Source organism: Dipodomys ordii, unplaced genomic scaffold (assembly GCF_000151885.1).
Source record: "Dipodomys ordii isolate 6190 unplaced genomic scaffold, Dord_2.0 Scaffold34, whole genome shotgun sequence".
Classification (NCBI taxonomy): domain Eukaryota; kingdom Metazoa; phylum Chordata; class Mammalia; order Rodentia; family Heteromyidae; genus Dipodomys; species Dipodomys ordii.
The window spans coordinates 15,787,113-15,801,587 of record NW_012267250.1 but is presented as its reverse complement, the minus strand read 5'-3'; the positions used below and the strand labels follow the sequence as shown (position 1 = coordinate 15,801,587).

General features: G+C 44.6%; 1 protein-coding gene across 1 annotated transcript in view; it reads right to left on the bottom strand.

Annotated features, from left to right (window-relative positions):
• The window catches only part of Eif4ebp2 (eukaryotic translation initiation factor 4E binding protein 2), a 24,095-nt gene extending 17,926 nt beyond the window's left edge, over positions 1-6,169 (bottom strand). The window contains exon 1 of the mRNA XM_013017149.1: positions 5,748-6,169. Within this exon, the coding sequence (XP_012872603.1) occupies positions 5,748-5,892 (145 nt within the window). The 5' untranslated portion in view covers positions 5,893-6,169. The remainder of the gene's footprint in view (positions 1-5,747) is intronic.
• Positions 6,170-14,475: the final 8,306 nt, after the last annotated feature.

Here is a 14,475-nt window from a genome sequence, read left to right as displayed (position 1 = left end):
TTTTAAGAGGTAAACACTTAGTTTTGGGTTCAAGCTGTGGGCTGAGAACCTTTAATACCAAGTCAACTCAGATGGACAGCTGACATGTATAAGGAAAACAGGCTGAACAAATTTGAGAAAGACAGCCTTATTGACACAACAGAATTTTTATTCTATCAGACAACCAAAAATCTAAACATTTAAGTTGCTTACTATAAGTCTTGGGAGTTAAGAAAAAGTTCTGCTATTCACCAACAAAGTGTCCTATTGACCACCAGGTTCATTACAGTAGCTTTCTCCAAATTAATTTTTCTCTGTCTGATTTGCAAATCTTTCAATTTTTTTCTTTGCTAAGCTGGTTATTTCTAGGATAGGGTCTCTATTTCTGCCTTGGCAGGGGCCTGGCCTACAATTCACCTATTTGTAGATTTCTAGCAACTCTAGGATCAGATGTAGGCCATGGCCTCCAAATACCTTAAGTGGAAACAAAATATCACACTTTTGTGCCCAAGTTGCCTGGCACCACCATCCTTTCAATCTCAGACTCCCATGTAGCTTGGGATGAAAGGCATGTGCCATTTTGCCCAGCTATGTATGAGTTGTGAAGTTGATATCCTGAAGTGTTCTGCCTGTACTGTGATTCTCCCAATCTTAGTCCCCAAGTAGTTAGAACGACAAGTGTGAGACACTGGTGCCTATGTTGAGCTGCAGATTTTCACAGACACCATCAAGTTTACAGTATCTCCAAACCACACAAACTGCCCCCTCCCCTCGAAAATTGAATCTTTAAGACTCTAGTCCTTACTGGGCACCAATGTCTCATGCTTATAATCCTAGATACTCAGGAGGCTGAGGTCTGAGAACTGAGGTACAATACCAGCCCAGGTGGATAAGTCCATGAGACTTTGATCTACCAAAAACCTAGGAAAGGTCATGTGGGAGACTGCTATCCTTGACCACAAAAGCTCAGGGGCAGTGCCCAAGCTCCGAGTTCAAGCCCCAGAACCAACCTAAATAAATAAATAAATAAATAACTCTAGTTCTCAAAAGGCTGAATGACTTTTTGACTCTGATGGTGCCAGTACACAGATCTGTCAGTTCTCCATTGCTATCTCATATAGCTGGTTTGGGGGAGAAGGCACAATGCACAGGTCTGTCATTATGCTGCACTAAAACCTTGCATCTGTCTTGGGTCAGGCAGAGGCACTCACTGCCTTATAGATGAGAAAGGCTGCCTCCTCCAAGCTCAGAATTCAGTACCTCCCCAGCAAAAGCTCTAGCAACTGAATCTGCACATAGGACTATAGCTGAGTCTCCTATAGAATCACAACACTAGTTAATCTGTGTTACTATGAGATAAGTAAATGTCACCCTTTTCAACTGTAAACAAACTAATTGAACTCCCTTCATTTAATGTAGAAGCACTTCTCACATCTAATTATGAAACCTTGTGCCAAGAACTTAAATTACAGGGCTAAATAAGTTCATTTGTGCGTTCAACAGTTAGTGGCCTAGAATAAATTCAGCTCAAAGTTAACAATGAAATTTATGACAGGGTCAGAAATCTGGCCCTTCTTTTCTAAGTGTGATTCATCCTTACAAGAAAGGAACCTGACTGAAAACTGTTTCCCCAAATTCTCTTATTTTGATATAATTGTGGACCAGTTCTCCCTTCTTTTACCTTCTCTCCAATTTCCAGGCCTTCCAATGGCCTTCAGCAAAGAGGAACTTGCTAGCAGAGAGGAAGAAATAGGACAAAAATCAGATTTCAGACCATTATAATGTGACCCTATATCCCTCTTGCTGTGGCAAGAGCACACTTTTCCACAGCTGATGAGACTGTTATTAAGGACAGTCATAAAGAGATGGTAAGAATGTTATTAAGACAGGCAAAAAGAGGTCTCTTGTTTCTGTTCTTTCCCCAGAGCACAACTCTCCCAGAAGGAGATGGATTCATACCTAGAATCTAAACAAGGTAGCAAAGAAAATCCCATCAGCTAGTTTTCCAGGCGCTTTAAATGTTCTTTCTTTCCTAATAATATAAGCAGCCTGAGACAGTTGGGGTGGGGTGGGGATATGGAACAATGATCAGGATACAAATCTTCAGACATTAAGTGGCTATATGATTCTAAAAAGTTAATTTGGGGAGGGAGAGACTCAACTTCTTTCAATTTACCAAAGTCATTAGGTTTCTCTAGCTAACCAATGTTATAAAATTTAAACCATACTAATCTTACCTTGCACTGAGGCTAGAAGCTTTTCAATGATAGAACCAATTAACATTCCCATTTCTCTAAAGTTTCCTCTCCCTCAATAATGAAAAAAAAAATACTATCCTACCAATGTAAGAAATTCACAATTTCCCAAACCACAACAAGGCCATTCTGAGAAACTTCTAGGATAGGCTCTATCATGTGATGTCCAATAAAGAAAGGATTCTCAAGGGGGAGAAATCCTAAATTAGCTATGGGATTAATGTCCCTGCCCTGTCTGATCATTTAGGGCATTTAGCACATCAACTGTTACACTGGAAAGTTCTGACCAGTGTGACACTCTCAAGTTTCCAGAAGTCTGAGCAGGAGATGCACTCCTCTCCCTCCTCACTCAATTGATTTATCTAACAGAAGCCTACTGATTCATTTTTCTAAATGTTTTTCTAAAATAATGTAACTCAACATATATAGTTTCAGAAATAAAAATCTTATCTATAGCCTCCGTGCCTTCCAAATCAAGATTTTAAAAGCATCCAGAGCAAGGATTACATTTCTACTTTTGTTTATTGTCCTGTTTTGTGCAAAGCACAGCACAGGCCTCACTAAAAATTCATAATCACATTAATCAGCTTTCTAGAAGTGATCAAATAACAACTGACTTCACCCTGGTCCAAGAACATAAATTCCATGGTAAGGAGTAGCACTGCAGCAACAGAAATGGAACTAAGCATCATAGGGCAGAAAATTTCCAAAGGGGTAAATTTCAGTGAGTACAGTGCATCTAAACAGCACTGAGCTAACTGCTATAAAATACTGATGAAATCCAATTGTAAGGATGTTGAACTACTCTAAATAGTAAGCCATTGTGTGTAAAATAACCAAAGATCACTACAATGGGCTCTAACAATAAAGACAGGCTCAATGATATAGATGAGCCAACATCAAGTACTTAAATCTAAAACAAAAATCTGTGGGCCAGGAATGTGGCTTAGTGGTAGAGTGCTTGACTAGCATGCGTGAAGCCCTGGATCCAATTCCTCAGTACCACATAAACAGAAAAGCCTGGAAGTGGTGCAGTGGCTCAAGTGGTAGAGGGCTAGCCTTGAGTAAAAGAAGCTCAGGGACAGTGCCCAAGCTGTGAATTCAAGCCCCAGGATGGGAAAAACAACAACAATAAAACAAAACCAAAAACAGAAACCTGTGTCTGCAGAAGCTATCTGGAGGTAGGGTAGGGGATATTTGATCAAGCAGTGGTGATAATGTGTGTTGAGAGGGTAAATAGATTAGTATTTCTGGAAGAATCTCCCTAAGTATTTTAAGAATTAATTCAGATTATGAGACAGGCTTCTATCTTTAAAACAATGCTAAAAACTATGCACTTATTTGAAAAGCCCAACAGCATAGTGCTTGAAATATGCTAAAAGAGAATACTTCCCCTTATCGCTCTTTCCTTTGAAGAATAAGATTAATATATAGCTAAAGGTTTAGCTCCTTCCCCAAATAAATTAAAGCTGAGTACCAGTATTATTGTAATATGTATTCTCAAGGAGCACAGGCATTTGAATAAGTTATAATCCCTCACCTTGGAAAAGAATCTCCATTTCTTAAAAGCTAACAGTTTAAGTTCAAAGCAACTTATCTGAAACAGATTTTCACCTTTAGAAATCTTTCATGATTGCCCCGCACCTGAGGCTCCCGCCTGTAATTGTAGCTACTCAGGAGGCTGAGATCTGAGGATCTGGTGAGAAGCCATCCCAGACAGGGAAGGCCAAGAGACTCATTCCTCCAATTAATCAGCAAAAAAAAAAAAAAAAAGCTTACAATAGAGCTGTAGCTCAAGTGGTAGAGCGCTAGTCTGTTAAATTCAGAGACAGCTCCTAGGCCCTGAGTCTAAGCCCCATACTGACCCTCCTCCCCACAAAAAAAACAAAAAAAAAACCCTCATGATAATGGTCATGTTAGGTATGCCTGTAGTAAGATCACCTCAAAAGCTGAGATGACAGGATCACAGAGTTCCAGACCAGCATGGGCTACTTAGAAACTTTCTTAAAAAAATAAAAATAAAAAATAAAACCACCACCAACAACAACAAAAACTTCTTCATAGGAGCTGGAGCTGGCCTTAGACAAAATTAAGAAATCAGGAAGGAGCACTCTTGAGTGCGGCAAACCAACTCAGTGCAACTCCACTGCTGTGCAGTAAGTAGTGCAAGGGTTTCTATACTTTCCTATACCTGACTCTGCATACATATTGATGAATTCAGGGGCATGAGTAATACTTAGCTTTTCAAGGTAGTCCTACTACCCCTAGTGGCCTTGTTAGATTGTCTCAAAAGTTTTCTTCTACATTTTTCTTCTTTGGAATTGGCAAGGAGATCCCTCTTTACTCCATGCCTATTATTGTGCAACAGCTTCGAAGACTACACAGGCCCAACTGCATAGGATTGGTTGTTGAACACTCAGGGGTCCTGCCCACAGGAAGGCTAGCTTTCACATAGGCTGCTGGGGCTGCATGCCAAGTCTCCACCCTTTAGCCGGAGGCCAGCCAACAGACCACCAAAAGAAGGCAAAGTTCTGAGGTTAAAAAGGAAGCCCCTTTCCCTTCAGTAAGTTCCTCCTCCGCTTCCCTCTCCTTCCCCGCCCGGCCCGCTCCCCAACGCTTTGCAGTCTCCACCCTCTGGCTAACTGCCCAAGCTGGGCACAGACAACCTTTGAGCTCCTTTTCTCCTGTGACCAACTCTTATCTACATGCTTCACCTATACCCAGTGTTGCTTGTCAACAGTCCCTGGCTGTTCCCTGTCCGTCTCCCTCGGCACCAGCTCGCTCTATAAGCACTCCCCTTCCCCCCAAATCAGGCAAACATGTCCTGCTAGATAAAGCTGAGATGACAGGATCACAGAGTTCCAGACCAACTTCCACCAACCAACCGCTGCTGGTGCTGTCACTCCAACCTCCTATCCCTTGAGTATTGCAAGAGTATTAGTATATCACTTTTTCTTTCCAGCCTGGAGACATCCCCCTCCCCATCACCCCCTTTTGAAAGGCCTCCGTCTAGCCCGGTAAACAATTACTGTCAAAGCAGGATCACGCGGGGCAAGGCTTCTAGATTGCATTCCAGCCTTGTCCAGGGCGTTCGACACGAGGCAAAACAAATCCTGGCAGGGTCCTACCCCAAACTCCTCGGCCCAACTTTCTGCCTACAGAGGCCTGTGGGGCAGCGCCGACGTGACCAAAGGCACAACAAAGCTGCAAGAAAGAGGGAGGGGAGGCAACGCAGGGTGTCACGCAAGGCCCAGTGGGGCCGAGGGGGGGGGAGGGGAGAAAACTGGGTCAAGCGCGGAAAACTGCCACGGAGCGGGAACAAGCGCTTTCTCCGCGTTCTCGAGTGGACGCACGCGCGCGCGCGCTCCAGTCCCGGGACGGAAAGAATTGCAACGCGAAGGGGTTCCGAAAGACCACGCAAGGTTCCCCGGGGGCTCAGCGGACCCGCCCCCCAAGGAGTCCCGGAGAGCCGGCGGGAAGCCGGGACGCGGCGCAGCGCGCGCGGGCGCTCACCTCCCGGCGTGGTGGAGAACAGCGTCCCCCCGGGCGTGGTGCAATAGTCATGAGGTAGCTGCGCGGCGTCGCTGATGGACACAGTGCGCGTGGGGATGGCGCGGCTCTGGCTGGGCTGGTGGCCGCTGCCGGCGGACGAGGACATGGCTCTGGCACGGGCTCTCGGCTTTGTCCCGCGGGCGAGCAGGCGGGCGGGCGGGCGGCGGCGGCGTGCGAAGGGCCCGGGCGGCTCCGGCTCCTCAGGCGGGCGGCAGGGGGTGCTCTGCTCGCTCCTCGCTCGCCTCCTCTCGCTTCCGCGTCCCGCTCCGCTCCCGCCGCCGCCCTTTCAGCCGCCGCCGCCGCCGCCGCCCGATCCTCCGGCCTCCGCCAGCAGCTTCAGCAGCAGGAGCAGCAGCGGCAGCAGCGGCGACGACGACCGGAAGTGGGCGAAGGCGGGAGCCAGAGGGAGTTCAGGAAAGCCAGTCCGCCGGAAGTGACGTCGCCAGGAGTGGTTTCGCGCGGGGCGGGGAGAAGGTGGTCCCGGCTGAACCCTGGCTTGTGGGCACTGGAGGCCAAGGGCATCTGTGTGTTGTGATCCAAACCAAGTGAGATGAGGAACACTTTCAGTGGGCTGTGTCTTTTCAGTTGTCAGTCAACACTACTTTCCCTGGGACAACCTGAGCACCTATCCATTACAAGTGTTGTTTGCTTTCATTTGTCTATCATTAAATACAGGTGATGCATGCAACGATGGATCACTGTCTCCCAAGTCTCCTCTCTAGAGGCCACTGGGATCAATTATTGAGATCCTTCCAGAGGCCATCCTTGTATAAGCAAAGCAAAATATAAGCATGAAGGAAAGAGACTTGTAGTCTAGTGTTGGTGGCTAACACCTGTAATCCTAGCTACTGGAGAGGCTGGCATATGAGTATCAAAGTTTGAAGCCAGCCCAAACAGGAAAGTCTATAAGACTCTTTTTTTTTTTTAAGCTTACATCTGCCTCTTGTCTATTTTGTTATAATTTATTTATTGTTATTGTAAGGGTGATGTACAAGGGGTTACAGTTACTTAAGTCAGATAATATATTTCACCTGGTGGCAGTGGTTCACTCCTGTAATCATGGTTCAAAGCCAGCCCAGGCAGGAAAGTCTGTAAGACTATCTCTAATAAACTACTATCTCTAATAAATTAATAAACTATCTCTAATAAACAAAACAGAAATGGTGCTGTGGCTCAAGTGGTAGAGCATAGCCTTGAGCACAAAGAGGCTCAGGGACAGGGCCCAGGCCCAGAATTCAAGCCCCGGGACCAGCATAAGTAAAATAAATAGTACATTTCTTTTGAATGATGTCACTCTTTCCCCTCTTTCTCCCATGTGACTTTTTTTTTCTGTGTTTTGTTTTTGTCGGTCATGGGGTTTGAACTCTGGGCCTAAGTGCTGTCCCTCAGCTCTTCAGCTCAAGGCTAGCACTCTACCACTTGAGCCACAATGCCACTTGTGGTTTTCTAGTTTATTGGAGATAAGAGTCTCACAGACTTTCCTGCCCGGGCTGGCTTTGAACCATGATCCTCAGATCTCAGCCTCCTAAGTAGCTAGAATTACAGGCATGAGCCACTGGCCTCCCATGAGACTCTGATCCACAATTAACCACCAGAAAGCCAGAAGTGGAAATGTGGCTCAAGTAGTAGAACACCAGCCTTGAGCAGAAAAGCTCAGGGAAGAAAGCGAAGAAAAAAAAGACTAGGAGACATCCATGTCACAAAGGTGACTATTAAAGGTAAACTGAGGGAGCTGGGAAGGTGGCTCAGTGGTAGAGCGCTTGCCTTGCATGCCTGAGGCCCTGGGTTCAATTCCTCAGCACCACATAAGCAAAAAGAAAAAAGCCGGAAGTGGCGCTGTGGCTCAAGTGGTAGGGCGCTAGCCTTGAACTGAAGAGCTGAGGGACAGCGCCCAGGCCCAGAGTTCAGTCCCCAAGACCGGACCCAAAAAAAATAAATAAATAAAAATAAAGGTAAACCGAGGCATTGAAAGGACTAAAACTATGAGGTAACTGAAAAATCAAACTCTGGAACTCTATTCTTTCTTCTACAAGTTTTCCAACCTTTTGATCTCATCACCTCTTTACACTGTTAAAAATGACTGAGGAATCCAAAGAGCTTTTGCAAATTACTACACTAGGAATTGACACTAGATAGATTTAAATCATAAAATAATAGCACATCACTTGCTGATATAATGGTATATTTTTATTTTCAAAATTCCTATGTTTTCCAAAGAGAGGGGGGGAGTGGCTGTGTTTCACTTTTAGCAAACACTTTAATATCTGGCTGAATAGAAAGCTGCTATATTCTCATAGCTCTTTCTTCATTCAACCTGTGGTCATGTTTTTGGTTTTTTTTGTTTTGTTTTGGGTATATGAAGAAAAGAGCATCACGTGGTTATTTAGTTGAGAAAAGGGAAGTTTGCTGACCTCACAGGGCTTTCCAAACCACACTTTTGAGAACTGCTGTGCTAAGTTCCCACAATAGGCTCAAGCCAGGATCAAAAGAATTATGGATAGGCCCAATAAAGCTGCCACCATTTCTGTGCTACAAATGGTGAAACTGAGCCTAAGGGGTATTGAGAATTTAACCCAACTGTGATTATTGTAGAGAAGGTCAAACAGGTACTTGACATAGGTAAAGAGACATAGAGCACAGGTCCTAGCCAGGATATGACATGGTACTGATTTCATGATAAGAGCCCAGAGTTCAGAAAGAAGAATCCTCAGCCTATCCTGCACTCTGGAGCCCCCAGAATTGAGGACAAAAAGATTGAACGCAACCCTGAAAGACTCTGAGGCTTCTGATGTGTCAAAAGAGAGCCATTTCTAGTGGAAAGGAAAGGCACAATGCTAAGTTTACGCTTGTGGAGAGCTTATGATGTGTATGGTTTACAAAATGTAGCCTTCTTTGATCTGTCTATAATTATAGATTTCTAGCATTCTGGGAACAGAATGCCAGTGCAAAGGAGGAAGATGGTAGAAAAGTTAAACATAGATGGCAGGACTAGAAATGGTCTGAAGCAAAGTGAAATGAAAGAAAGCTGAACCAGAGTAGTATTTCCATGTCTTGGGGTGAAGGGACATCATCTGCCTTTCATTTATCTTGTTAGTAGCTGCAGCATTCCGTTTTCTTGTTCATGGCTGGTCCTTTATCACTTGAGCCATACCTTCAGTCTGACATTTTGCTAGTTAATTGGAGATAGAGTCTCTTGGACTGTTCTGCCCAGGCTGATGTTGAATCACAATCTATACAGGTCTCAGTCTCCTGAGTAGCTGAGATTATAGGTATGAGCCACAGGTCCTAACTCCAATATTCTGCTTTCTGTCATACTATTTCATCCGTTCTAAATTTTTATATAAATGGACTCACACTGTATGTGCTATTTTTTTTCCATCCTAGGGCTTGAAGTCAGGGCCTGGGCTCTGTCCCTGAGCCTTTTTGTGCTCAAGGCTAGCGTTCTATCACTTGAGCTACAATGCCACTTCTGGCTTTTTCTGTTTATGTGGTACTGAGGAATCTAACCCAGGGCTTCATGTATGCTAGGCAAGCACTCTTTCACTAAGCCACATTCCCAGCCCCTGTAGGTACTATTTCTGTACCTAGCCTTTTAATTCCATAATGTGTTGCTTGTAGCAGGAGTGTGTTCCTTTTTATGGCTAATTAGTATTTCACTTATGGATATACCATAAGAAAAAACATAACTCTCCCCTTCTCTAGAGCCTACCATGAGAGCTCAGGAGGCCTCTTCTAGCCCTGAATGTATATGTTAGGTATTATCTTCATAGCTGATGAGCACTTGTGACCCTCTAGATTCCTACCTGTATCCTTATCAGAATAGCAATAGAAGAGACAGCACATTATTCACCAAAATGAAGAGGTAGACTGTGTTGTAATGAGAAGGTGATACTAACAAATAGCATTTGCAAGCTTCAAGGCTGGTGCTGTGCCCAATGCCTTCCAGAGATTTTTTTTTGGGGGTCCGGTCATGGGGCTTGAACTCTGGGCCTGGGTGCTGTCCCTCAGCTCTTCAGCTCAAGGCTAGCACTCTACCACTTGAGCCACAGCGCCACTTCTGGCTTTTTTCTTTTTGCTTATGTGGTGCTGAGGAATCAAACCCAGGGCCTCAGGCATGCAAGGCAAGCGCTCTACCACTGAGCCACCTTCCCAGCCCAACCTTCCAGAGATTTTATCCCTAATACCCCACCCACCATTCAGGGTAGGAGTTACCATGCCTTCTTTACAGGACCTCAAAATATATTACATATGGGCAATCCTGTCTTAAGGTTTAAAATTTTTCATTAATACAATTAAGCAGGTCAGCCAGGCGCCGGTGGCTCATGCCTGTAATCTTAGCTACTTAGTAGGCTGAGATCTGAAGATCACAGTTTGAAGCCAGCCCAGGCAAAAAAGTCCATGACATTCTTATCTCCAATAAACCACTCAGGAAAAGCTGGAAGTGGTGCTATGGATCAAGTGGTAGAGTGCTAGCCTTGATCACAAAGAGGCTCAAGGACAGTGCCCAGGCCCTGAAAAAAAATTAAGCAGATCAGGGTGGCTCACATCTATTAGTTACTCAGGAGGCTGAGATCTGAGGGTCATGGTTTGAAGCCAACCTAGGCAGGAAAACCTGTGAGACTCATCTCCAATAAAATACTACAAAAATGCTGAAAGTAGAGCTATGGCTCAATTGGTAGAGTACTAGCCTTGAGCAAGAAAGCTCAGAGATAGTACCCAGAGTTAGCCCCAAGACCAACATACACAATACATATTATTAATACAATTAGAGTTTTAAAAAAAATTGAAGTGATCAGACTAGGGACCTACCTCAGGGAAAGAGTGCTTACCTAGTATATGCTAGGTCCTGGGTTCAACCCTCCCTTGGGGGGAAGCAAAAGGAGATGGCCTTGGTGTTCCTAACCTGGAGATAACTTTCCTATACTCCAGCATTTGGTTCCCTCTCCCCCCCCCATTTATTCCCTCTAACTCCCTGCCCCCACCTGCCCCCCTACCCCCTCTGGTTCCTTCCTTCCCAGGGCTTCAGGGGGCTGCACTCAGCTGTGCACAGCTACCCCCACACTAGATCTGAATCACAAGAATAGCCCTCCCTTGAAACTGGATAACCATTTTCCAATACACAGAACACTCTCACAACCCTTATGGGGATTAGCCACAGCCCAGTGACAGAAGCAGGCTGCTGGTTAGTTTTATCTACATTTTACAGATTAAGAAACGTTCCAAAAAGATAACTGACTTCTCCAAGGTCTTGCAGGTGGCATCTGATGGGGCTGGAACAAGAATTTATGTTTCTGGCTGGTAGTCCTGTACACTTTCTGTACTCCTAGAGTGTGACCTGTCCTTTGGCACCCACTCTTGATTACCAAATATGCTAAACTCATTGGGATTATACTTCATAATCCATTTCCTAAACTCCTGAAACCAAAGAGACAAGCTGTATTGTGCATGTAGTAGAAATAGCAGATATTGTTATTATTATTATTATACTGGGCTTGAACTCAGGGCTTCACACTCTCACTTAGCATTTTTCTCTCAAGGCTGGCATTTTACCATTGAGACACACCTCCACTAGCTTTGAACCCTGATCCTCTGATTTCAGTCTCTTGAGTAGCTAGGATTACAACTATGAGCCACTGGCTCCTGGCTACCTGATAGCATTTCTAAGCATCTAAAAAGGGCAGGTGTTATGATTGATGCCTTGAGAGCTTTCATCTCTAATAATCCTCTGCCTGCCATACTTTACTGATAAGGAAGCAGCCCCAGAGAAGCTAGCTTGCCCAAACTGACCTGCTGTATCTGTAGAAATGTCTCTGGCCTCTCATAGTTGTTAGGAACAGTTCACCGAGCACAGGTTGTCTGAAAAGCAGGAGGAAGAAGTCCTTTAGAGGCCATTCTGAGGATTAAATGTCAGGCAAGCCAAAGTTTGGCTGGTAGGGAGGATGACTAGGCACCAAACTGGATCTAGGAAAGTGCCAGAGGCAAGACAGCCAGGAGTCTGAACAGAGAGGGTCATATCAGGTAATGAGTTTTCTTTCTCGGTTATTGTAGGTATAGCTTGTTCAAAGTTACTTCAAGTTCTCTACCAAAACAAACCAGTTTCTATCTGCCTGTTTACTCCTATAATTCAGCACCTGCCATTTCTGCCTTTCTTCTGTATCTTGATAATAGACCCTTCATGGGTCCAACTTTCATTCTATACTCCCAGTTTGCAGGGTGAAGGCAATATCAGAGAGAGCAACATACTTAAGGCCTCACTACATCTGGGGGATATGGATGTGCTGGATTTGAGAGTTTAAGTTCAACCAAAAGAGAGCACCTTTTTTGCCAAATTCTTTATTGTGATTAAGTGATTACATAATTTCCCAAATTTCACAGTATTGTGGGATAGTGATGCTTAGTTAAAGTCACAAACACATTCTAACTTTCATGGGGCAAATTGTCTATCGTGGTCTATAACATTTGTGAGTTCTATGAGCTTTGCAATACAGTATTTTTTCCATACTGGGTGATAAAGCACTTTTGAAATGAAATACAGTCATAATATACTGAACCATGTGCCACGCCCTGGGCTGGCCACAGCCCAAGGGCCAAGTACACTGTGTACTGAACCTGGAGCCAAGGGTAGAACTTGCCAAGTTGAGGCAAGAGATTCTGTATCTGGGAGCTTCTGCCCTGTGTTGGGTGGAGCCCAGGATTCTCCAGGGAATCTTGTTGTGGTGACTGAGTGGGTGTGGTTGGGCTCAGGGTAAAAGACTGACTTGATTACAGATCTGTTTCTCTGTGTCGGGTCTGAATAAGCTTTGTGGCTTTCCAGTATCTATCCAATTCATCCTGAAGTTTTTACTCAGCCCCTAATGTGGCCCCACCTCCAGGTCAAGGGACAAACCTAGACGATCGAGCCATAAGTCCTATCTGCCTTGCAATCCAGTCTTCCTATGAGTTTGGATGGGGTTATTTACCCATCTACGCTGGATTGGACTCAGGCTCTGGGTAGTAGTGACAGCCTGTGAGTTTTGGGTTGTGTCACCATAGTCCTCCATAGCTCCTCATGCCTCTTAGAATATGTTGTAGGGCTCTACGTATTCTGGCTACATCTCCTACCCTTCTCCCTCTTGCTTTCTTTACTTCTATCCTTCCAATGGGCCCTGCTCCCCTACTTCCCAAGACCTTTATGCACGTGATTCCATTTGCCTGGTTGTTGGGTAATAAGGCTTTCATGATCCCCATTCCTGGTGTCACAACTTGAGTGTAAATGGGGCCTGAGACTGGGACCTGAGACTTTTTGCAATCCAATAGAATATAGCAAAAGTAACAGAATACATCTTGTAGAATTCTCACACTAGTCAATCATTCTGTCTTCCTACCTGTCTCTGATTCTCTCTCTCTTCCCCCACCCTTTGTCTCAGCAAGCTGGGACTGGGGAGTAACTCAGTGGAAGAGCCTTTGGCTACCATGTCTGAGGTGCTGGGTTTGATCTCAAGCAATCATAACAACAATAAGAACAACCAACAAAAAAAGCAGAGGGGGCGGGGAGGAGAGGGGAAGGAAAGGAGGAAGGAAGGCAGCTGAGAAGGATAAAGAGGACAAGAGGAGACGGAAGGGGTACAGTTAAGCGGAGGGAAATCTAGTTTTCTGGGTTAATTAGATCCATTAGCCAAGTATACGGCATAAACCTATAATCCCAGCTACTCAGGAAGCTGAGGTAGTAGAATCACTTGAATCTAGGAGTTTGAAATCAGAGTGGGCAATGCTGAGACCCTATTAAAAACAAAAAAACAATAACCCTCAAATACCAAAAAGGCCCATGAAATGCTACATAAGTATAGATAGAAAGGTGAATACATGAAGTGCTAAGAACTGAATGATGTCTCCTCAAAATTCTTCTATTGAAGCCCTAATACAAGATGTCTTTGCAGATGGAGACAAAATGGAGGTATTAGGGTTAAATGTGGTCATAAGGTAGAGATCTAGTCTGATAGGGGTGCTAGGAGTTGCTGAGTTCTGTCCTCCATATGAGGATCACCCAGACGACAGGTACCAGCAGCTGGCAAGAGATCCCTCACCAAGAAGCTATCAGCAGCACCTTGACCTCGGCCTTTTTAACCCCCATCCCCAGGATCTTAGAGACAGATCTTGACAGCAGTGATCAAGTTAAACTGAAGGCATCAGAGTGAATTCTAATCTACTATGACTGGTCATCATAGAAAGGGTATATGTGGACACAGAGGTAGATGTACAGTGAAGGAAATCATGTGTAACAAGCACCAGGAGGAGATGACTATCTTCAGATGGCCTGGAAAGGATCTTTCTCTCACAGCTCTCAGAAGGAACCAGTCCTGCTGACACCTCAGGTTCTGACTTCTAGCCTTTAAAGCCCAACAATAATATATTTCTCTATAACTACTCTGTAGTTCTCTGTTGGAGCAGATGTCACAAACTAATACAATTGCCAGGCCACAACATGTTTTCCCCTAGTTTCAAAAGAGATAGAGAAAATGGCAGTTTATTTGGCATACAACTGCCCCTCTATGAAATGGGGATCTATTGGTAGAAGAAAGAGGGATGTAGGTATTGGACTAACAACACATCCACATCACCTGCTGATATCCTGATGAGACAGAAACAAGGAAGGCTGATCTACCAGAGTGTTGAAGATGGACAAATTAAGGATTGCCTGCCCTATTTGTAT